This window comes from Chenopodium album, chromosome 15 (genome assembly GCF_948465745.1).
Source record: "Chenopodium album chromosome 15, dcCheAlbu1.1, whole genome shotgun sequence".
NCBI lineage: Eukaryota > Viridiplantae > Streptophyta > Magnoliopsida > Caryophyllales > Amaranthaceae > Chenopodium > Chenopodium album.
The window spans coordinates 4,277,915-4,303,720 of NC_137848.1; the positions used below are offsets into that span (position 1 = coordinate 4,277,915).

The 25,806-nt window shown below is 35.2% G+C and overlaps 2 protein-coding genes across 6 annotated transcripts; one reads left to right on the forward strand and one right to left on the reverse strand.

Annotated features, from left to right (window-relative positions):
* Positions 1-508: 508 nt before the first annotated feature.
* LOC145582739 (uncharacterized) lies at positions 509-7,482 on the reverse strand. Of its 4 annotated transcripts, none has more exons than XM_081639747.1 (7): positions 7,027-7,482; positions 6,183-6,435; positions 5,943-6,054; positions 5,616-5,736; positions 4,782-5,507; positions 2,025-3,831; positions 509-1,283 (listed from the first exon to the last, which is right to left on the reverse strand). In XM_081639747.1, exons 2-7 carry the CDS (start codon positions 6,376-6,378, stop codon positions 856-858), a joined length of 3,390 nt encoding a protein of 1,129 aa, XP_081495873.1. In that variant the 5' UTR covers positions 6,379-6,435; positions 7,027-7,482; the 3' UTR covers positions 509-855. The 4 variants fall into 4 exon arrangements, with proteins under 4 accessions (XP_081495873.1, XP_081495872.1, XP_081495871.1 ...); XM_081639746.1 differs by having other exon boundaries at positions 6,183-6,486; XM_081639745.1 differs by having other exon boundaries at positions 6,183-6,604; positions 7,027-7,480.
* Positions 7,483-13,670: 6,188 nt separating this feature from the next.
* LOC145581649 (protein Iojap-related, mitochondrial-like) lies at positions 13,671-17,915 on the forward strand. 2 transcript variants are annotated; one of them, XM_081638671.1, is made up of 4 exons: positions 13,671-13,981; positions 15,254-15,341; positions 17,090-17,187; positions 17,668-17,915. In XM_081638671.1, the coding sequence occupies exons 1-4, from the start codon at positions 13,688-13,690 to the stop codon at positions 17,737-17,739; spliced, it is 552 nt and encodes a 183-aa protein (XP_081494797.1). In that variant the 5' UTR covers positions 13,671-13,687; the 3' UTR covers positions 17,740-17,915. The 2 variants fall into 2 exon arrangements, with proteins under 2 accessions (XP_081494797.1, XP_081494798.1); XM_081638672.1 differs by lacking the exon at positions 15,254-15,341 and having other exon boundaries at positions 13,671-13,985.
* The last annotated feature ends 7,891 nt before the right edge of the window (positions 17,916-25,806 follow it).

Below are 25,806 nucleotides of genomic sequence, written 5' to 3' on the forward strand. Positions count from 1 at the left end.
AATTTAAAACTAAATCAACTAAAAGATCATGTGTGTTATGTGTGGAGAAAGCCACAAAAAGCAAATGATGTTTTCAAGAATTAATCTCAAGTCATAATTCCACCCCCAAAACTTTCTCTTTTTTTTTTTTTTTTTTTTTGGCAAAGAATACTATTAATGAAAAACATGATTACAACCTAAGCTAAGTAAAGAAAGCAAGATTACACGATAGAACATTAGGGGTTGGACCATATAACTTTTTACGATTGGAAAACCAAGTATACTCGGTGGGACTTGATGCTAATGTTTTAGAGCCGCTTAACCTACAAAACAAAGAGTTAGAAAAAAAAACCCGTGAGACCTACTTTGCACAGAGGCATATTTCAAACCCCAAAACTTTTATTAGGTAATTAACATCTACAATATAATGTCATTATGAGACCATCTAGTACAAAACATTACCTAAAACATCAATAGAAAATTCTATATTAGAAGAATATACACATAATGATTAATGACATTAAGTGACAATTGACAAGCCAAGAAAAACCTAAAATATTTATTCCAGCTCTTTGCTGATGAATCAAATGAAACAAATATGTCAAACATCTTCTAATCAAACCTGAAAATAATTGAATCTGACTAAAGCAATCATGTGGTAAATGGAGCAAGAACATACATTAATTACCTCTCTCTAATAACATCAGCCTAATTTGACAAGAAACTTTACAAGATTATGCACCCCCCACACAAGCGTGGTACTCTGTTACAAATAATTTGGAAGCGAAAATTTTGCAATTATCTAACAAGCCCCCCCAACAAAAAACAAAACGTAACTAGAAGTTTCTGGAAAATCCTATATGACGAACATCAATCTCACATTATCGTGCAGTTGCACTTGGATTCCAATTTAGGGGGTTTCATGCTATCGGCATTGTTAGGAAGCCCAACATTCCGAACCACAGGTTCATTTGACCTCTCTTCATTTTCGGTGAGAGGAGGTTTTACCTCCACTTCTGATGCCCGCCCCTTTTTGGCTTTCTGAGTTTTCGGCGTTCTACCACTGGTAAATCCGCGATGGTCCTTTTTGTCAGAGCTACGTCTTTCTGGGATAGTAACCATTGGTCTAGAACCTTCCAATGGCTCTAGATTCTCTTTTTCTTTCTCAATTGCAATACTTGCAGCTTTATAAGCCAGGTCGTGAACAATGGAGCTGCAAAAGAGAATTGTATCTGTCGCTTCTTCTAGTGTCAGACTTCTTGTCCTCCTCCCTCCCTGTTCTTCCACCGTCACAGTAGATTCCTCTGAAAGCACCAGCAAATTATCAACCCAACTAGTCATAATATATGGTATTTAATATTTTAGGATGCTTTTAAATAAGATAGCTAGCATGGGAAACTTTATGCTGCAAACAAAAGAGGGTGGACTATGTACATCCTAAACAAACTATATGCAAGCATAAGCAATAATTTCTTGTAAAAACCATCCAAAAGATATCATGAGTGTCCGATACAATAAACTAACTGTAAATCCGTGATGGCTGGATGTATTATGCAGCTTCTCCATAATCAGGAAGTCCAATTGGGAAGGGAGGCACTGAGGCAGTAACAAGTGGAGAAATCCACCAATTGTAACCACCCCTGCAAGAAACATAATTTCTTGGGTGCTTGGCTGCTCGCCAAGTTACCATATATCACTCCACACCAACACATAAGCAGAAAACAGTTTTTTTAAATTGTGTGTGTGTGTGTTGTAGAGCCAAGGTCATAAACGAAGATAAGACTGCTCTAATTAAAGTCCAATCTGTACTTCTACTCGGTCAAGAGGATCACTAATGGATCAATCACTTTAGGTTTATTTAGCACTTATATTGCTGTTCAATTAGGCATCAAGATTTCTTTATAGAGCCTTTAATAAAAGAGAAAGTGTAATTTCACAAGGAAAAGGTTACTCAACACAACAATAATAAATTACAGTAAAGCACAATTCAGAAACAATTACAACAGACAGAAGCTCTGAATGGTCAAGACAAAAAAATATTATACCTGCAATCCCATCAGCATGATTTGATTCCTTGGACTTTAGAGACGAAACCTTGACATCTTCATTGTGATGTGCTGTAGATGAATGATCTTCCAACTCTTCCTTGGAGACCATATCAATTTGCGACTTTGGGGAACTAGGATGAGAATCATTGATTTCTATTTCTGACATTGTAGATGTAACACATTGAACACGATCTTCTGCGGCTTCCACGTTATCTACCCTGTTGTCTTGCACTGTATTTACTCTTTCTATAGAAGATTCAACAAATGCTGTCTCCCTGAAATTTCGGACACTTCCTATACTTTTCAATGGGTCTTCTTCAAATTCATGGACTATATTCCCTTCATCTATACCTGCAGAACCTCGAGATTTGCCCTCGAACTCAGAGTTTACCGTTTGGTCAGCCTCGAGATCAGTTTCTCCAGAAATTGTACAGATGCCACTGTTGTCCTCACCAGATACCGCTGCCCTAGAAACAGATGGAACTGCATCATGCATTTCCATGATTTCTAAAGCTAGTACTTGATCAGGAGGTGATCCAGGTGTATCTCCTGCAGCAATATGCCTCATGTTGCTGACAGATCCTTCACAACTTCCATCACGAGAGCTTGTTGAATGTCCTAAACTTTGATAAACTGGAAAGGAAGTCCCTGAAAGTGAAGATCCTGTGCTCTGATATTTTGAGCTTGCATCAGATCTCTTGCCACTGAACTGTCTCTGGACAATATCTCCATGTCTAACTGCGGTCAGATCAATGGAAGATGTAGCAGAGATACTACCATGACCAATAGAGCTTCTCATTGAACTAGTCAAGTCTCTAGCATAAGATAGATCATCATAAGATATAGCACTGCTGTTGAAGTTCCTGCCATGAATCAGAGGCCCTTTATAACTACTGGATCTATTCATTAGAAGAACTGAAATCCCAGCACCTTCAGCCACATTGATATTCCGGTTAGTTTTCTCACAACAATTTTGCACCTCCTGAAAGCTGTTAGCCGTCTGAGATGAATCATTAACAGTTGTATGCTCTCCCTTTATTTGCTGCTCAGGATGCATCTGCGCACTTTCCTCCCCTACTGACATTGAAAGAGAACGGTCCAGACAGTTTCCTCTAGGTTGATTGAACTGATCCTGTGAAATATCCCTTGAATCAGCATTACCTAGAGCAAGGGTAGAATGTGTTACATGAGATTTCTCAAAGACATCCATCAAAGGAGCTGTGGCATTCTCTGTGGTCTCTAATCTGACAACCAAGGAAGGGTTGTTCAACAATTCTTCTTTCTGTCTGCACTCAGGACACATATTATCTTCCTTTTCTGTAAGCTCAACAGGATGATACTGGGTGCCACATCGACAACAGGGCAACACATTTTCAAGGTTATAAATTTTCATGGAATCATATATCTCATCTACTGCAACAGCTCCCACAGCACTACCATGAAGACCCGATTGATTGGAATCTCCAGCATTAGGTGCAAATGAGCTTTTTCCCGGTTCTCCAGGTTCAGCTAATGCGCCATTTCCTTCATGCCCAGTGTCCTCATTTCTAGCATCCATCTTTTCAAAGGCAAATACTTCATCTTGAATATCAGAGAAAGGGGCCCTAGCATATTCACTTGCTCCGTCATCTTCAGTATCATGTGCACCACTTATTGCTAGGTCAGAACTAGCATTACTACTGGTGGTAACCGAAGAGTTGGACATCATAGTGCGATGGGCAGCATTGGCTTTTTCAGCATAGAAGGTAGTGCTGGGGACGCTGGATAGAAGTGGCCTGAACATATTCTGAGGACTTTTTCGATCCTAGAAACAATAGACATTACACTATCATGAGATGTTCTATATAGCTATAATATATAGAAACTAATAATATTTTATACTAATTAAGTATCTGTATAAGTCATCTGAAAAAATTGGATTCAGAAGACTTCAATGAACCAAACAACGATTGTTCATAAAACAAAATAAAAAATACTCCGCCTGTCTCATAATATATTGCATTCATTCCCTTTGGATTGTCTCAAAATATATATTACACCTCACACTCTATATTTGGTATGGGATCACTATCTCCTATCACATTTAAAATTGTTTTCATCTATATACAAATCTACCCACTATCTCAAATCACATGTACTTCTCTCTCCTCAATACAACTCTATTCACTACCTCCAAGGCTCCAAACACACCTACTTCTCTTTCCTTCACCTCAGGATAAAATTACCCACTATCTCTAATCACATCGTTCACTCCCTCAATATAAAATTACCAACAAACTCCAATCACTGATTCTTTTTTCTCTCAATATAAAACCATTCGCTATCATTTATCACTTCTACATATTCACTTAAATGGCCCACGATAATAAAAACATTATGGATGTAGTAGTAAAACATAAGGGCAATAGGGAGAAGGGGCCAAGCCGGCCAACAAACATTTTTCTTTCCCAAATTCAATTAACTTTTGTGTATGGACATCTAGAATAAGGACATTGGTTGGGTGACTATCTAAAACCTCGAGAATCTTTAGATGATGCAGTAGAATATAAGCCTAGTATTCCAGCTTTTTTGAATAACTAATAGAATCAAAAATTTTAATTCTAGGCTACTTCAATAAAGCCAATGCCATCATTACTAAACGTACAATAGCAAAAGCAGCATAAAATAATGTATCAGGGTTCAAATGATTCACCGAAGCGACAAGACCTTATCAGTGTAATAAGTAAAACTAAAGGATTTAATATAGTATAGTACCATTTGCCGCATTGCTGAATCAAATGATCTCTTTGGAGCAGAACTTGGGGACAATGTCTTTGTGGGTTTCTTAGAGTAAGCCAATGGTCTGCCACTAGAAATGCCACTGACTCCCTTTCTTGACATAGGGCGCTCAGGTACACTCAGAGAAGCTGACTGCAAAGAATCTGTGTCATCATCACAAGAGGATGCCATAGAACCTTTACTGTGTGAGCTCAGTCTGTCTCGTTCTTGACTATGGGAAGAGCCGATGCTTCTGGAAGCAGTTGGAGACCTTGATTGCCTACCTCTGCTTGACTTAGATGCTGGCGAAGATCCCCTAACATATGATGCAGGTCGATCAGCCAAAGAAGTTCGGAGATTAGGAGGAGCCTCCAAGGAGAAACCAGGAATGTTCGACTGCCATGCCCTAATTTTTGGTGATGCAGAATTCCCACGGCTTTTACTTACAGGGGATGAACCCCTTGCCCCTGATGCAGCCACAGATCCAGAAGGTCCAGCAGTTGTCCTCCGTGATGTTGGTGTTAAAGATCTTGGAGGAGGTGTTGAAGGCTTGACTGGAGGAGGTGAGGGTCTTCTTGATGGAGTGTTGGCCCGTACAGGAACAGGACTTGTATGAGGAGCTGAAGACGGCCTTCCCCTAATTGTACTAGTGCTAGACCTAGGAGAAAGGCTCAAACGCTGCGGACTAGGACTACCTCTACTGCTTCTCTGACTTCTATCCATCTGAAAATATAGTGATATGAGTACAGAGTAACGAATATCAAGTTATAATATAGAAGCTGCTTTGAAAAATAATTAAACGTCAAAAATAAATTGAATTTTTTTACTCACAGTAGATGATCTTGAAATGGAGATGGGCCTACTTCGAGCTCTACCACAATGTACAAGGTTATCAGGGGCAGGATCCTCATCCAATGATGGAAAGAGAGGAGTGTCTGGAGGAGTTAATAACCTTCCAAATTAAGACATAGGAGATGATTTTAGAACTCTTAATTGCAATCTAATAACAGGTGCAACATAAAAGAACAAGAAATCGTGAGGCAAATAATCTGCTTTTCATTCAAGAAACTCCAATGATACCAACCAAGTAAATGACCAACCATCATAGCATATAAGCACGCCAATATTATCAAGGAGACAGCTAAAAAATAAACTAACCACTCATAATCATTCTTATCACCATCCGCATTGAGGAGATCACTGCTCTCTTCTCGAACAGGTATATTGATTCCGAGCTTTAAATCTGGGAAAGACTTCACTTTTGAAGCTGCTAATTTACAACAAATAGACAATGAAATGAAAAACAATGGTAAGGCATTAAATAACAAAGGGACCAGGGTAATCAACTAATATCAATTAAGTAATTCAAGGTAAGAGACTAAGAGTCATTGGAATTACATAATAAATCTTCAAAATCATCCGTTGATTGAAGAAGAAAACTCTCGTTTTCTCTGTTTTGCAATTCACTGAATAGAGCAAGATCATCATCTCTTTCTGTAAATGATAGCCCACTCCCAAGACTGCGTCCCCTCTTATGGCTATCATCACGAGGATCCCCAACAGGCGAACGCCTTAATGACGGAGAAGGAGGCATCCCAAGTGCCTTAATCGCCCTTTTAGCTGTATGTCACACAATCCAATCCATACAACCCTAGAGCAACCGCCAACAAAGCAAACTTCAAACTCCACTCCACAGCAACAACTTGCCACGTATAACAATTAGTCAATTAGAACTGAGCCAGTCTAGCGTGAGCAATGATACAATTCCATATCAGTTTGGGCCATGCCGGCTACTCAATATGCCAATTTAGATATTCTTCCTAAAATCATTGTAAACATAATCATATTAATACGAGCTTCGAATCCATGTCCGGTCAAGCAAGATTACTGTCCAATTAATTCAATGTAGGTACACTAAAATCAATCCAAAATCATATACCCTCAAATATTCCAAAAAAGTGAAACCCCTTCAAATTGCAAAACCCACAAAAACCCATATCACAAAATCTCAATAAATAACCACCCAAATAACAATTATATATATAGATTTAAGATCGTTGCTCAACACAAACCCTAGTTCATCACAAAAATCAGCATCACTTACTTAACAAAAACAACACAATATGGCACTAAAAATAAACTATATTTCAACTTCATCACCATCAATTACCTCCCAAAACCCCAATTGACAACAAATTAAACCAACCCAATTCCTAATTCATAATTTGGGTGTTGAACTTACCAGAAATACTTCAAGTCAAAAACTTTTCAGCCCCTTCAGAATTATGATAAAGTTGCAAACTTATTCGAATCAAGAACACTTGGATCTGCTTCAAACCCAGAAAACACAAAATGTAACTTTAGATCAGACGAAGCTTCAAACACCCCAAAATTCTCACTTTCTCTCTCTACAACCTTGAAGAATTGTGCTCGAATTTTTTAGAGAGAGAAAAATGGGGACAAAATTAACAAAAACCCAATTCTTATTATTTGATTTTTTTTTGGAATTTCTGTTGGTTTCCTCCTTAACACGCCTTCATTCTCTTTCAGGTTTTGTTCTGCTCTACTACTACACAACACAACACTTATTCTGTAAAATTTGTGCCTTTTTTTAGGGGGATTTTTTTTTTTTTTTTTTTTTGGTTTATCGTTTGTTGTTGTTGTTGTTGTTGTTGTTGTTGTGTGATTATTACAGTTTTGTGCTACTGTGAATCCAGTTCAGCTGTGCCTTTCTATCTTTTTCTTTCTTTTTTCCACACTTTTTTTTTGTCTGCTTTATTTTTATTTCAATTTTTTTTTTTTTGGTGGGATTCTCTTCTTTGTGTGTATTTCCTCATATATTAAACAAGAAATTGAGATGGGTATTTTTACACAATTTATTGAATATTTGGATGTATTTGTCTATTTGAATGTGATGCTAAACAAAGACAATGCAAAGACAAATGAGTTGTTTTGTTTTAATCTCAAAGAAGAGCAAAGAGAATTTTGTTTCTGATTTTCTTGTCTTATATTGATGAGTATGTAGGCTTTATAATAGATGATTGGTATAGACGGATAGACAGAAACATTGAAGGTAATTTGCCGCTCTTTACTTGATTAACTAATAAATATTTAATGTTTTGTTACACATGTATATATTTTGCGTCTGTATATATAAAGAGTTTTAAAAGAAACTTGATGTCTTGAGTTGTGATTATTAGCTCAATCCTGGCTTAGTATAGGGTAATAAAAATCGATTTTTCAAATCGTATCATATGGCATATATGTGTCATGGAAAGTTGCGTGTGTTAATGAAATTTCACTCTTGTAGTTTAGCTTGTTAAGTTGATCAAAATATGCTAAAACGGATAATATAACCATAAGAGAATAAAAATTTGTACCCTTAAGGACTTGTTCTCTTCAGCTTAAGTTCAGTTCACTTCTTAATTTCTTTCTCTCATAAACAATTCAATTCAGTTCAGTTTAGCTCATTTTAGTAAATCAGAACAGGCCCTAAGATGTCATAAATGTGTACGTACATTAGAGATAGTATGGAGTAAAATAAGAAACACTAGTATGGCTGCTAATCAATATTGATCATAAGAGACTAAAATTGCTCGAAATGAAATATATTATGATTTATTTAGTAACTCCATTTGATGTACGTGAGAGTGAGGGATATATCAAGTGGTTAGAGGTTTCCTTCCACTTCCAAAAGATCTTGAGATCGATTCTCACCCTCGCCAATTATTAATGAAGTGTATGTATCTAAAATCATGCAAAATGTATGATGACTTTATTAACCTACCCTTATTAATTTACTTACTAGTCTTTGTGCTAGTCAGATGTTCCACACTTCCACCCTCTTATCGGACACCCTCTACTCCATAATGATCTTCAATTTTTTTATTGATGGTTGAAGACTAGCTAGGTTTGATTTACTTCGTATAAACTCTATCACACCCCCTTACATGAAAGCTCTTTGGGCTAAAAGTGTAGATGCAACATGGTCCCCTCATACACAGTGCGAAATATTCTACTTGAAAGTGGGAGGTGGATGAGCTTTAAACATGTGACACAGGCTCTCGATACTATGTTAGAGTATCAAGTTAATGGTTGAAACCCATGATCGATCTATATACTCTATAAAAAAATTAAATTTATTTGGAATCTCGCTGGGTCTGTATCAATGTAAATTTTCCCAAATGCCAAAATTTAATGATTATCACTAAATCATATTTGAAAAAATGAGTTAATGGTAATGATATTATATTGAAGATCGCATAAAATGTAGATGTAAGAAAAATTCATAAAACATAGAGAATATTAATATGCGTATCAATGGCGGGTCTAGGTGATGGGTGCCTAGGTAGCACGGGCCCCACCAAAACTATTTTAATTTTCTTGTTTTGGTTTAAAATTTAGTTATATTGATGATAAAAAGACTATGTTTGTATAATGATTCACTAGCTAAGTACCCCTCAAGACTTAGCATTCTAGATTCACCTCTACTGCGTATATGTAATAAATGGCACTTTAGCTTCCACATATGCTAAAGAGTTTCACAAGATGATACCTTTGTGATATAATAGTCATATACTCATATTATTTACCCATCCATTTTATCTCGTTGAGAATCCTATCCAATTCTATTTAATTATTTTCTAAATAAAAATTGAAGTTTTAACTTTAAAGCATCAACAAAGCGTAGTACTAAAGAATAAACAGCCACTTGGAACAGTTAGCAAAGCCTAAAAAATAAAAAAGCCTTAAGAATCTGGCACAAGAATAGTGTGAGTTGAGCAATTTGTAATGTACTTAAGGGACCACTTTTCTAAAGTGAAAATAAGATTAATACTTAATTACTCAAAGATGATCCATTTGATAATGACACATGCAGGTAGTTGGAACTATTAGTTGACGGCTAATTCATCATAATTCAATAATAATATTATTACTAATCATTAATTAACCTATAGTTAGCTACATATAATTGCCTTCGCTGACCATATTACTGATAATGCATGCTAATCAGTAGCATATAGTAATGTTTGTCAAATTATGCAATAATTAATTGTAGCCACACATCATTTTCATTTGTTAATTGTTATTCTGATGTTTTCTCCCTAACTAACTTAATTATTCTCTCTTCCTCGACTTGGAAAGAATTATTGTACTTCCTTTGTCCGCTTTTGAAAATAATATTGACGTATACTATTTTAAGATGTTCGAAAAAGTTAACGTTGATATACGATTGTGTTGAATTATTTCAAAGAATGAGTCATCATTAATTAGATTTAGTGATGTGGTGAATCTGGCCATTAAGTATAACAATGGATCAATTCAAAGATTAAAGGATTTTTAGGACGTGTTCTCTTCTCCTTAGAAAAAAATAAGTTTTGCGTCAAATAAATTTGAATAAGTTTCAATTTGGTCTAATAAATTAGCAATTACTTTGTACATACTACTTTGTACTTATTTTATACCATAATAGTCATTGTATTAATATTATTTTTCTATTATGTATATTGTTTAATCATTTTTATTAGTGTTAAGTTATTAATTATTAAAAAATGTACAACTAATAATTAACAATAAAATTAGTGATTAGTTGGTATTTGTTGTAAATTATATCAATATGGATTAAGAGATTAGTAAAAAAAAAATTACTGTACTGTTTTTTTTTGGTGTTAAGAGAGCCATAAGGACGAGTGATGAGAATCGATCCCTTAGGCTATCCACTTGAACTGTCCCTCACTCTTAAAAAAATAGTATTGTAATAAACAATAATACGTACAAAGATATTAATCGACATAAAAGTTATAGATATTAATGGAGTAGTTTTTGCAATTATTGTAATAATGATAAAAGTTTTAATAGCTAAAAGATTTTTAATAAGTTTTAAACAAGTTCAATAAGTTTAGATAAATTCAATTGAATTGTTTTAAAGTATATTATATGTCATATTTCTTATATACAAACACATATCCTTATTCCTGTAAAAAAAATCCTTATTAAATTATGATCTAATTTGGATATTTTGTTGACTTTTTTTTTTCAATGTAAAGAGAAGGACACTAATCGTACATATCTCAACCTTTACGGTTTTTTTTTGCTTCGATATTTGCAGGTCAGACACTTTGAACGTGAGGGGGGAAAGAGTAAGGGACCCCCCCGCCTTCAAAGTGTCATTAGTGGGGATTAAACCTCAGCCTTTTACCACTAGACCAAGCTTAACTTAGTATACTTTGCAAACTACTATAGATTAAATATGAAGTATAATTTATGTACCTGATTGATACTCCGTATACTATACTTCGTCTATCTATGTGATCAACCCTAGGAAAAGTGTAGTACCACACAAATGTAGACTTTCATTAATCTATGGTAAGAAGTCGAGAAGGGTTAAAGATACCCTAAAGGCTTAAAAGTTATCCTTCGCTTATATATCATAAAAGCTACCTTTTTGTACATTAATTTTACCTCATATACTAATAATATATCAGATAATTTATATTAGCCTATATAACATGTACTCTGTATCAATTAGATTATTATATACATTAAAATACAATCACTCTTACAAATTAAAAGTTACCATTAATTAGGTTAAAGTTGTCATAAAAATTGTTAAAATTATCCTTAAATTTACTATTTTTTAATAAAATAAATGAAAGAGCGCTATAATTTAATTTGTTGGTTTAACATTGATTAAGGGCCTATTCTGATTTACTGAAATGAGTCGAACTAAATTGAATTGAATTGAACTTATTGAAGCTGAACTGAACTAATATTTTATGAGAGAAGGAAATTAAAAATTGAACTTAACTGAACTAAACTTATTGGAGCTGAACTGAACTGAAAATAAATCGAAGAGAACATGCCCTAATTATTTGCCACCATAATTATCCAATTTAATAATATTCCAAAATCGCCTCATATATATTGTTTGTTGGAATAATATCATCTAATCAATCCAAAAATTGCAGAAGCATCCATGATTGTATAAAGAGGAAAATATATATCTAACAATACTCAATTCTTACAAGTAGCTATAATTAATTGAGTAATTCGTACGAATTCTATATTCAACTAAATACATTAAGTCAATAATACTGTAATTTGAATAAGATTATAAAAGATAATGTACCCAGAGTTTAAGAATATCAAGCAATAATTGTACGGTCTGACTATCATTATTATTGTAAAGCAAATTATATACTTGTAATTTACATTGTGTAAAGAGAGCACAAAAGTAAATTGAGAATGATGTAAATGATAATTGATCTTATAGTTTGAATATCATTTCTTAAGGTTTTAAATCCACACCTAGTGTACGTTTTCAATAGTGAATATAATCGTGCATGTAAGTATGCTTCATCTTATTTCAGACAAGAAACAGAATTGACAATGTATTTTAGCGATCATATAATTGTTTTATTTTATTTTATTTTTTACATGAGCTTAATTACCAGAATCAAGTGTCTTAATTAGAACTTAAGTACAACATCCTTGAAATAAAATATCGTCTTGAAAACTCAAGTGTCTTAATTAGATTGTAATAATTGTTGATAAATACGTATGTAGTAGATTGTAATACAATGGAAAAAAAGATGGTGAAAATTGATGTTACCACTATTTTACTTAAGTGTCTTAGATTTATATTTCCACCAATTATTAAAATCTTTGTTAAAAATTAACATTTTTCAAGGAAAGATTAGTGCGGCTAAGCTATATTAATTCATTCCCTCCAAAAAAAGACTTTATTAATTTGTACATAAAGTATCCAATAGCATGGCAGAGGTGTCCGGGTTGAGTTCAGTGTCAGGTCAAGTCAATTTTAAATTTGAGTCATGCTAAATTATTATACCCATACATTTCAAATTCTAAATTGGTTTTTTTGGGTCGGTTTTTGACACCTCTATCCAATGGTATATAAGAAGAAATCTCACAAAGACAGTGATTTACCAAAACTTGCTCAAGACCAAAGGGCACAATCTAACACTATATATGTTACTCACAAGTTACAACTTGAATTTAATCACTCCATTTCTACTTCAAGTCCCCTCTTTTTGTAAAAAAAAAAAAAAAAAACCAATTATAATAGGAGAAAATATAAGTTTCTCAATATATGTTTCTAAAGGTAGCATTATATTGTTGTCATTTTGAGTAGGTAAGTGGGAAAAATTTGTAATATCAACAATCACGACTAAAATTTGAAGAGCTTTTTCGATGGAGATTTCATAAGCTCAAGATCTGCTTCAATGGAGGAACATATATAACACTAAGATTGATCATACCTTTTACTTCTCCTTTTCGTAGGGTTTCTGTTTACTTTTCCACCGGAACTGAGGGTGGACATGTCGGTGGAGATAAAATTAAAGGTGTCGGTGGAAGATGGGTGAAGATGAAAAAGATGTAGGTTGACAAAATCTCGAGCTCCTTAAATGGGGCGAGTTTGCTATGGGAAGAGGAAGGAGAAGAACAATCTAGATGTGAGATTAACATTGTAGTATACGACGTCAATATCGGTTACTTAATAAAAATCACGAGTCATCAAATAAAGACAATTAAAAAATCATAAAGTTACTCAATATTACAAAATTGTCATTTGAGAAGCATTATTTGTTACCCAAATTGAGTAACTGAGACAACCTCATTATAATAGTAGATAAAAGTGTCATTTCAGGTATTCACTATCGAGTTCAATGAAGTCAATTTAGGTGTATTTCAAAGTTGAATCATGTTAAGTTATTATGTCTTCATGTGAGTCGAAATCTTAAATAAATCATATTTTTTTGTTTATGGGTCAAATCAAATTAGGTTAGTCGGGTCCGTTTTGACACCTCAGTTTTAGAAAGGGTTTTTATAGGGTTTTACATCCAACCACCTCAAAATCCCAGCAAAACTCACTCTTCTGAAAAATGCTGTCTGCTCTTCGATCTCGAGCTCATTCTCTCTCCTCTCCTTCTCTTCGGCAGCCATGGCTATGGAAGCTCAATCAAAGTAGCCCATTATCTTCTCTTACGCGCGACAAAGACGGTAGAACTGAGATTCTGAAGCTTGATGAAATCGAGAAAGTTCTCTCCGAAGTTAGGGCAGATGATATCAAGGTTATTCGAGTTGGTGATCAATGCGATTTGACCGATTACATGGTTTTCGCTACTGGAAGATCTTCTTGGCATGTTCGTAATATTGCTCAAGCCCTAGTTTACAAGGCAGGTTGTCTGTTTCTCCCTAATTTCTTTCTTTGTTTCAGAAATTAGGGTTTTGTTTTGTTGAAGTATATCTGCAATGAATTGAATTTTGCTGCATTGCGGGGTTATTAATTTGATTAGAATAAACAAGGGTGTATGATTTTTTTTGATTGATTTTGCAATGTTTTCATACTTGTTGTGTATCAGTTAATATCTGATTTTGTTGTATTGATTATAATTGCGAAAAATTAAGCATGTTGAAATTGGGAGTTTTGAATTATAACCCTGACAAATAATTACCTTATCATTGCGAATGTCTGTGGAGGATTACATGTTTAAAAAATTAATTGGAATCATATGGATTGTTTTCGTCATACGGATTGTTTTCACATGAGTAGCTTACTGTAAGTCTGTAATGAGATATACAGTTAGCAGAAATATGATTCTGTGTAAATGTGGATATAACAAAGATGGATACTTTGCAAAGGATATATGTAAAGCTATGGTTTCCTGACTTCTACTATGGGCACTACAGGAGTTACATAACGACCCTTCATTATATTGTAAGTATTGTAAACTGAGGTTCCACCTCATAGCTGATTAATGATTAGTGGTATAAGTTTCTCTCTTAGAGCAACTGTAAGAGAGATACATGTTGGTTGTGGAGAATCTTTTAATGCGCCACCTCATTAGGACTCAAGATTTAGAACAATTTGTTGTAACTTGTAATAGTGAGACCCTACGGAGACCTACAAACTAAATTTTTTTACGATCAGTATATGATGAAAGGAGGGAAGAAAGAAATGAAATAAAAGAAAGGATTAATTTATGGGTTGAGCTTGTTTCTCTTAAGTAGAAAACTGGAGATAGATTGATTAGAAATCATGACATTGTTAAGCTAAATAGACTTTTTCAAATCCCAAGCTTGGATTTATGAGGATGTTAAATCCATGGTCGAGGTGCCTTAATGCAGTCTGCAGACCTTTCAGATAACTCTATACATATATATGTCGTGCAAGGTAAGTATGGGCAGTAATATAAAAGAACCATCTTTCAGCATGTTACTGCTTACTGTTTCTGATCTGAATGATCGACCTGATAATAGCGTGTCGTCAAATTGTCATCATGGTGGATTGTGTCTCAGCTCTTTCATTAGTTTTGTTATCTCTGTGCCTCTGTGGAGTTTCTAGCTGCTTCGTTCATAGACCATGTGATGTGCAAATAACATTATAAACAACATCCATACCTTTTACAGTATGATAAGTGATGTTTACACTGCAATAACTGTTATAGGCTAAGCAGAAGCAGAAAGAAGCAAAGAGGATGTTGTTGCCAAGTGTGGAAGGAGAAGAAAGCGGCAATTGGATTGTTGTCGATTCTGGTTTGTTTTCTTTCTCTGCAGAGGCTCTTATCCACTTTGTCTCACTGATATGCCTGCATTGCTATGAACTTTAATATGATTTTCAAGGGTATTAGGGTATGAAAAAATGCTGAGAGTTTTGCTATTATTTTCATGTAGCAATCAATCCTTCAAGCTTCAGTTATGGAAATAAATCTGTGCTTGGTGTACAAAGAATTGTTTTATGTCCATTGTGATGTGATCTGTATCAATGTGTATTAGTTCCTGCTTGTCCATCATAGTAATTTCTTTGTTTGTCTGACCTATTATGATTGTCACTCGTTACTTGCATTATGGCTGTATGAAATAATTGCTTGGCCATCTCATTAGTGACACCAAGTAAAGCTGGCAAAAAGGCATGTCGTGTTCGTGTTTGATCTTGTGTTCATATTATGTTGTTCACAAAATCTATCAAAAAGTATGTAAAATGTAGGATCAATGCATAATTTGACCAATTTGTCAAAACGGGTCGTGTTTAGGTTGGTTCTGTGTCTTGTCAACTTCGCGTGTTCTCTCGGTAATTTCATGTTTGTGTCGTGCCGGTTTCGGTTGTGTCTTGTTAGAGCTCATGTTAGAGATTGCCAGCTCTAACACCAAGTCACTAACTTCAACTAAGTTCAGGCAGGACCTTACAAGCCTTCTCAAAGCATCACTTTAAAGATCTCATTTCCATATGACTTACTAATAGAAAATTGGGTTGCTGAAAGCTAAAACTTCATAAACTATTGATATAATTGACCTTTATGATCAATTCAAAAACCTTCAATTAATGGCTGGCCTTGGATCTACTTTATTCTTGGATCTACTGTAGTTGTCATGTCACGTCTCTCGACACTCAATCCTTATGCTAAGGGCAGGATTGAGATTGATCTTTCTGTAGTTCTTTTGAGGGCGTCATAGATCTTTAAACATCTAAATATAGGTAATAGGGACATGCATTTATGCCATTGCTTATTACTGTTGAAATGACACTCTGAACTATCTCCTAGCAGATAAAGGTGTTGTTTAGTTGTCACGTAGTTATGAAGATCACAGAACCTTTTTTTTTTGGTTGATTTGTTTTGTCTACCTTTCATCTTTGTATTCCTGTTGTTTAGAATGTTTTCTTTTGCCATTGTATTTTATGATTATTGTTATAAAGCTTATTCCCCATTGATGTACATCTGTGATCTGACCATATCTGCAAACCAGTTTTCCGAACTCTTTATGTTTCCCTGACCCTAGAACCAACAGCTTCTAATAATTGAGTGGGAGGGAGAATTACATTTGAATAGTTGTATATTCTCTCAATTAGCTAGCTGTTAAGTTTTTTTCAGAGCTTTAGTGAATCCTGGCAGATTATGATTGTTGTTTCTTTGGCAATAAAACTTTATGTTTGCCCCAGCCAACTATCTTGCACATGGAACCATATATAGCTAACTTCTTATTGTCATTTTGTGGCTCAACATTTGAAGCTTTTCCATTAGAATGGAGACTTGTTAAGTACAGAGTAGAAAGCCAGCTTTCCAAAGCCAAACCATACATTTGAATATATGATTAGCCTAATAGAGATTAAGCAACTTTGTAGGGAATGGAATTTTCTTATTATTTCTTTTTTTAACGGAATTTTATTAACTTTATTTAGCCCTTATATTGTTTTTCGGTAGCTTAATTTTAAGTAGTGAGTATATATCCGAAAACTTTATTTTTATTATTTTTATTTTTTTTGGGTATTGCTTTTACCATTACAGGTTCAGTGATTGTTCATGCATTAGATGAGAAAGCCAGAGCTTATTATGATTTGGAAAGTCGTTGGGCAAAGGAGAAGCCACCAGCTGAATCTAGCCAGGTTTACATACTTTCTGTATAGAGATGACCGTGGTTGATAGTTTCAATTATTTTTAACTGGTTTAACTAATGGTAACTGCTGTGAAAAAAGGCTCGTAGGGTAAAAGCCTTTTTTTTTTTTAAAAAAAAAAAAAAAACACGTGTGTGTATGTGTTGGGGGGGGGGGATTCTGTGATTACAAATTTGAATTGTTATCAGTAGATAAATTAGAGAAGCTAGATGAATATCTAGTTGCCAAGTAATTGATGGAATATTTCAATTTTGATATTTTCTTGTTGGGCAAACTGCAACAAATTGAACCTGCATATGCTAATCTTTTAGTATATTGAGCATTTGGAGATCTACAATCTTAGTAATGTTACTGGCTGAACAGTGTCCATGCTGTACACGAGGTACTGTTGTTTGAGTATACGGTCTTCCTAAGAAGTTGGGCGATTTATCACAATATTGTATTGAATCCATCTTGTATCAATGTGTTCAGGAACTGGATACAGCTTTGGTGAAGGTTCGGCGCAAGAATAATTCTAAGAAACGAGTGCAAGCCAATGCTTAAGCTAAAGCTCTGTTCTGGTGCTGTAAATAAGGGTGGTTCGGTTAGGAATACTCATCACCACCTTTTTAATTTTAATTTTTTTTTGAAGTGCTATAACTTTTTGAAATACTAGTTCTAGTTAATAATTGAATTTTTTGGCCTATAATACAGTTGTAGAAGTGATTTTTGTGGGCATATTTTATTTGAATCTTTTGATTTATTTATTTATTTATTTTTTTTTTTTTTTTGACAGAATCTAATATAGAGGGAATCGTTAGATAGTGACTGTGAGAGTATGAAACTCGATTGTAAAATGAGAATTGAGCAAAATACATTGAAGGGGGGACTACAATAGTTTACATGATTCTCACAACCCTCTAATCCTCTATATTTTATTTTCTTCATGCCTCCCATACAAATTTCAGCACCGCTGCAAGCCATGATCCCATATTCCCAACACCCACAATCCAACCCACCAACCATTGGGTTGTTGGTGTAGTGGTGATTGGGACTACACTTGGTAAGGAGGATCCGTGTTTGATCCCTCGCAACAACAATTGGGAGGAGACTGGAAGCTAATCACTCAGAACTGATTCCCGGATCTAGATTAGCCCAAAGGGTGAACTGGGTGAAACACTAAAAAAAAAAAAATCCAACCCACCAAAAATGTTTGTATAGCCATAATAAGTTAGTTTGATTAACAATTTAGGTTAAATTATGTACACATCATTACTTCGTATATAGAAGATATTACACATTCAAACATAGATAAAAAAGATTGATAAAGAGAATTTCATAAACAAAAATAAAAAATCTAAGCCAAATCAATGTAATGGCAACCTATTTGAAACATTCAGAAACAAGCATTGGTTTATAAAGAATGTAATCGATATTCAATACTAAATGTAAAATCAAAACAAACAAGAACGTTATTTCATGGTTTCTATCTAATATAATATATTGAAAACTGAAAACAAAAAACAATATAACAAAAACACGGGTCGAGTTGATTGATCCTATTAAGGAACGGACATGAGATGGTGTTGTTGAACAAGGTTCGTAAACCAAGTGACGAAAGATATGATGGCCGAAATAACTCCTATCACTAGAGAGAGGCCAACTATAGCAGCAACCAATATACAACCAAAGAAAGATGTTATTGCTAATATGAAACGTACTATTTTCCACGTGTCGCTAACAACACCCTTCAACGTTACGGAGGCAACTACATCCTCAAATGTCGTTCCTTCTTGCCTTGGCCTTGGCCTTGGCCTCGGCATCGGCGTTGGCGCCATACCAGATTCTATCATTCTTCTACCTGCCTTTTTCAGCTTAACACTAGACCCTGTTTATTTTATTTTTAATTTTTTCAATTTCAACTATAGGCTTTGTTTGGGGTACGGTACATATAACGATATATGATTAGAGTTATGATAGGATTAGGGTTTCGCTTAGAGGTGAGGTGTTAAAAACCAATCCGAATAAAACTTGATTTAGATTTCAATTTGTATAAAAAACATTAATTAAGCATAACTCAAATCTAACATATCATATCATCACTTCACTAATAAATAACGCCAGACAGCCAGGCCACGAGAATTTGTATAAAAATGTTATACTTTCAGTTCAATTATACTTTTATCTTTGCACAATAAATAATACTTCCTCCGTTTTTATTTAGTTGCAACACACCCCTTCGGCACACATTTTAAGGAAGATATTAAACTAGGTAAACAGATAAATTAATTTACAAAATTTTACCACCTATAAGAAGAAAGGGAAAAGTTGCTACGGTTTAAATTTCATAGCTTAATTCATTCGTTTACCTAGTTTAATCACTTTCTCGAAAAGCGTGATAAAAGGTGTGTTGCAAGTATAATAAAAACAGAGAAAGTATTATACTACAAAGTATTAAAGACATATAGTAGTAACTCGGGGCAATGCCCAGGCTACCCACTAATTTATTTTTTATATATAGGGGCATTTTCAGTTTTTTAATAAATGAATAGCATAATTTATATATATATATATATATATATATATATATATATATATATATATATATATATATATATATATATATATATTTTGAGAAAAAGCATAATTTATATTTAGCCTCAATAATAACAAATACAGTTGTAGATATGATAAAGCGTCCAAATCCTCTATCCCACTATTGTGTCCCATTTCACATCCCATTCAATTTGATTGGTCCACATCATTTTAAATATCAATATTCTTTATTTAATTTCAAAATCAAATTTTATTAAATAAATTTTTACATAATTTATATTCTAGTCCTTATTAGGGATGTCAATGGGGCGGGGCGGATGTTGGCCTTCCCATCCCCATCCCCACCTAATATTTTCATCCCCATCCCCACCCCCGCGATGGGTCCAATTTTCATCCCCATCCCCGCCCCACCGAGTACAACTCTAAAACCACCCCTCCCCACCCCCCACTTGGATATCCATCCCCACCTAATCCCCACCAAAGACCCGCCTAATCCCCACCCAAGATCCACCTAATCTCCGTATTTCAAATACACAATCCTACATAATTAATTCGAATTATAAGATAAAACATTCTACACACATTTTTGTGTCACAATATAAGTGTCGTAAAAAGTATTATAATTAATATTGTATTTCAAGTAATTATTTTATAAATAGTATAAAAGTATGTAATTTTGCTTTAAAAGATATATTGATGTGGGTATGAGGTGGGGATGGGGTGGGTATGAAGTGGGGCGGGTGGGGCGGGGCGGGGATGGGGCGGGTACAACTCAAAATCCACCCCCGCCCCATCACCCATGGTGGGTATGGTTTTTATCCCCATCCCCACCCCACCACCCGCTAAACCGAGACCCATCCCCGCCCCACTGGGGCGGGGATGGGGCGGGTCTCCTACTTGACCCGCCCCACTGACATCCCTAGTCCTTATCTAATTTTTTTTCTTCTTTATACAATTACGTTTAATTTTTTTTTTTCCTTTATACTACCTCCATAACTGTACTCATCTTCTTCAAAGTTATTTTTAGAGTTATTGACCACATAATCATTATCATTCAATTGCTCATGCTCCTCAAAAGAGTTTGCGACTAGTTTGTAATGACCCATTTTCTTTATCAAAATAATAATTCTGTATCACCAAAAAATCACATAAAAATCAATAAAAATACATGTATCCAAAACCTAAGCAACTATATAGTATCATTTTGACAATGTTATAGCTTATAATAAAAGTAATTATCAATATATACTCTAATAAAAGAAAACATATGCATATAGTATTTCTTTTTTTTTTTTTTTTTTTTTTTTTTTGAGTAATAGCACATATAGTATAGTATTTCATAGATAGGTAATTCATAAATAGGTAATTCAATAAGAAAAAAAAATTAGATAAGGACTAGAATATAAATTATGCAAAAATTTATTTAATTTAATTTGCTATTGAAAATTAAATAAAGAATATTGATATTTAAAATGATGCATGTGTACCAATCAAATTAAATGAGACATGAATGGAACACAATAGTGAGATAGAGGATTCAGACCCTAGGATAAAAAAGATTATATAACAAATTCTAAATATCTAGCCTTAATCTATATTATTTATTTATATCTATAATTTGATTAGTACCCCTCCGTCTCTTTAGTTTTGGCCCAATTGCCATTTTTTGGGTTAAACTTTGACCATAAATTACCGTTAATCTATAACGATAATATAATCATGAGTGGTTTTGTTAAATTCGTCTCATTATATATATATATATATATATATATATATATATATATATATATATATATATATATATATATATATATATGGCCACCTCTTTGGATACATACGTGATGATATGTTTAGGGTTTTATGCTAACTAGGAAACTAATGATCTAGGTTCGTTGTTGTTGCTAGCTGCTCACAACGCTCGCTGTCGTGTACGTTGAGATCGAGGCCTTTATTAGGTGGATCCCTCATCCCTCCAGCAGGAGGATGGTTGGCACTGAAATCGGACGGGGCTGCTAAAGGTTACCCTGCTTGTCGTGGAGGCCCGAGTACGTAATTAGGGATTTACATATGCTAAACAATTAACTTGCACACAACTAACTAAAGCTTTACCATCCTATTATTATTATCACAATCATGTATCTAAAAATAAATAATGCACAATAGAGTATTTGACTCAAATAAAACTTTATTTATTTATTTCATGGTTTATTTTGATACATTGGTTTATAGAATATTTAAAAATAATTCATAAATTGATTTAATCTAATACGAGTAGGTCGGGAAAGACAAATTTGATTAACCAAAAGAGAAAGTAAAAGACGCCGAAAGCAACTATTCCTACTAGAGTGAAGCTCAACACAATCACAATCAATGAAAAACCAATGTAAAATAGTTCAAGTATCATATCGCATGGAAAGGGAATTGTGGTCGTCGTTTGCGGCCTTTTTTCCAGTCTTCTTCGTGGCATACTGATACAGTTACTTAAATTATCCAGACCTGATTCTGAAATACAGAATGGAGGCTAGTTCAATTACTCCTGAGAACTAGCCTAAGAGAAAGCAGGCTAGTTTTGAGGAAGCAATCAAAATAATAACAATAATTGTGAAAGATAATAGGGAGAGAATAAAGATAAGATCAAATGGAAATTTCATTAATAAAATCATATCCAGCTATTACATCACTACTGGCTTTATATAGCCTTGATTATACTAATGACTCATTACATAAACAGTGTAACGGTAATACTAAGATAAGACAAGAGTAGGTACAATGACAGCTATCATAGTACATTCCTTAATTGCTAGCTGGATTATTCCCCTGACCATTCTTCTGATTTTCTTGAGTTGGAATTCCTTCCTCAGCAGTCTCCTTTTCATTCTAGTCCTTTGTCACCTTGCTTGACTCAGCACCTGATTCAGCAGTGTCCTCTGTGGCTAACTCATCACTCAATGAAACAGTGATTGTATCAATACCTCCCCCTTTAGAGGATCCTTGACCCCAAGGATTAAATGCAGGAAAGTCATTTTCTATCTGTTATGCATCCTCCCAAGTTGCCTCTTCTGTAGGCCATTAATCCCACTATACCAACCATTGAACTATTGCCCTGTTTTGTTTCTTCACCCCTCTCTTGTCAAGCACAACAATAGGGACTCTAAGTATAGTGTGATCATTTTGCAATGAAGGTAGGTCAGGTGGTGCAGTTTGGGTAGGTATAGGGCCATGATGCTTTTTAAGTAGGGAGACATGAAAGGTGGGATGAATTTATGATGTAGGAGGTAGCTGTAGGGTGTAGGCCACTTCACTAATTTTCTTCAAAACTTGGTAAGGACCATAATACTTGGGGGAGAGCTTCTCATTTGTCCTAGTCTGCACTGAGACTTGTCTGTACGGCTGTAACTTCAAGTATACCCAGTCACCTACTGTGAATTGCCTTTCTGATCTGTGTTTATCAGACAACTGCTTCATTCTATTTTGAGCTCGAAGTAAGTTTTCTTTGAGAATCTCCATAACAGTGTTTTCCTACTGCAAACTTCTGTCGATAGAATCTACCATACATGAGCCAACCAGATAGGGACTATGGACTGTGGGGGTAGATTGTACAGGACCTCAAATGGAGTGATCTTGCTTGAGGTGTGGTAGTTGGTATTATACCAAAACTCAGCAAGAGAAAGCCACTTTGCCCAGTCTTGTGGCTTTTCTAGACACATGCATCTTAAATAGGACTCTAAGCACCTATTCAAGACCTCAGTTTGCCCATCTGTCTTAGGATGGTAGGAGGTAGATAGCTTTTGCTAGATGCCCTGCAGCTTGACAAATTCTGACAAAAATTGGCTGATAAAGACCTTGTCCCTATCTGATATTATAAACTTAGGAAAGCCATGGAGTTTGAATACATGATCTAGGTAGGCTTGTGCCACCTTAAAGGCAAAATAGGGATGGGATAGAGCAATGAAGTGAGCAACTTGCTCAATCTATCCACAACTACCATAATCACTTGCTTTCCATGAGAGTTAGACAACCCCTCAATGAAATCCCTGGTCACCTCTTCCTAGACTTTTTCAGGTAGGGGTAAGGGTTGAAGGAGTCCTGGGTAGGCTGCAGGATCATACTTGCATCTCTGACATACAGTGCATTGCTTAATATAGTTTTTGATGCATTGCTTCATACCCTTCCAATAGAAAATTGCCTTGATTCTCTGGTATGTAACTTCTACCCCAGAATGTCCTCCCTGAGTTGAATCATGTAACCAACCCAATATCTTCCTCTAGATAGATTCATCTGATCCTACTACCAGCTTCCCTTTTCTCTTGAGCAGTTGTTGATCCCAAGTATAGTGCTTGTGTGAGTTTGGGGTTTTGTTGTAGCGCAGTGATTATTTTCTGAGTGTTTTCATCAGAGACCCAAGTTTGCTTAACTTGCTCTAGCAAGTCAGATTTTAGGCTGGAACTGACCAAGGCATTAAGCTGACCCTCAGGGATCCTAGATAAGGCATCTGCAACCTTGTTTTCTGCACCAGACTTGTATTCTATAAGATAATTAAACCCAGTGAGCTTAAATAACCATTTCTGCTAAAATGGAGTAGCTAACATGTGGTCCAGCAAATACTTAAGACTTTTCTAGGTCAGTTCTAATTATGAAAGGCCTAGCCATAAGATAATGCTACCACTTTCTCACAGCATGTACCACTGCCAAAAGTTCCCTCTCATAAGCTGAGAGTAAGCTGTTCTTTTCACTCAATGCCTTGCTTAAAAAACTGATGAAGTGCCCACTTTGCATGAGTACAACTCCAATACCCTTCCCTGAAGCATCTGTCTCTATTGTGAAGGGTTCATCAAAGTTAGGCATAGCTAGTACTGGTGGGGAGGTTATAGTTTGCTTAAGTTGACTGAGAGCTTGCTCAGCTTCAGAATTCCATTCAAAGCCATCTTTCCCTGGCAGCATGGCGAGGGGTTTGCATATTTTCCCATAGTCTTTAATGAATCTTCTGTAATACCCTGTCAGGCCAAGAAACCCCCTTAGCTGCTTGAGGTTTTTAGGTCTTAGCCAATCTACCATAGCCTTCACCCTTTTCTGGGTCAGTAGCCACCCCTTGATGTGAAATGATATGTCCCAGGTAGTGTATTCCCCTGAGGTCCAAATGAACACTTCTTAAGATTGGCATGGAGCTGGTTGTCTTGCATGATCTCTAAAGGTGACACTGAGATCTCTTAGATGAGTATCCCAAGTAGGGCTGTATACTAAAATATCATCAAAGAACACCAAGACACATCTCCTAAGTAAAGGTTTAAAGATATGATTCAGGAGGGACTGGAAAGTGGAGGGGGCATTGGTCAACCCAAAGGGCATAACCAGGTATTCAAAATGGGTTTTAAAAGTTGTTTTATGGATATCTAGGGGATGCATTCTGATTTGATGATAACCTGATTTCAGGTCTATCTTGGAAAAGAACTGAGTTCCTTGAAACTCATCTAAGAGCTCCTCAATGAGAGGTATTAGGAACCTATATTTGATGGTAACATCATTGAGACTTCTATAATCTACACACATTCTCCAACTGCCATCTTTTTTCTTTACCAGCACTATGTGGGCTGCAAAAGGACTATTATTAGGTCTGGTCACACCTTGATCTAGTAGCTCTTGCACCATTTCTTCAATTACATTCTTCTGCAGGGCAGGATACCTGTATGCCCTCAGATTGATGGCATTAGTACCCTCATTGAGAGGAATAGCATGATCAAAACCCTCCCTATCTGGTGGCAGTTCCTGTGTGGATGAGAAAACACTTTCAAATTGATTAAGAAGTGATGTGAGGCTAGGGTGAGGGTTGATGTTGCTGGCAGAAGTGGGTTGAGGTGAAAACTGAGCATCAACTGGCATTATTTGCATCATAGACAAGGATCCTTCTTAGTGCAGGAGTTTTTGAATCTTTTGGGACTACACTATCTTCCAGTCTTTTGGTCTGGCACCCCTCAACTTGATTTTCTTCCCTGCATACTTGAGCTTCATAGTGAGATTGCTGAAATCCCATAGCACTGGACCCAGCTGGTTAAACCATTGAATTCCCAGCACCAAATC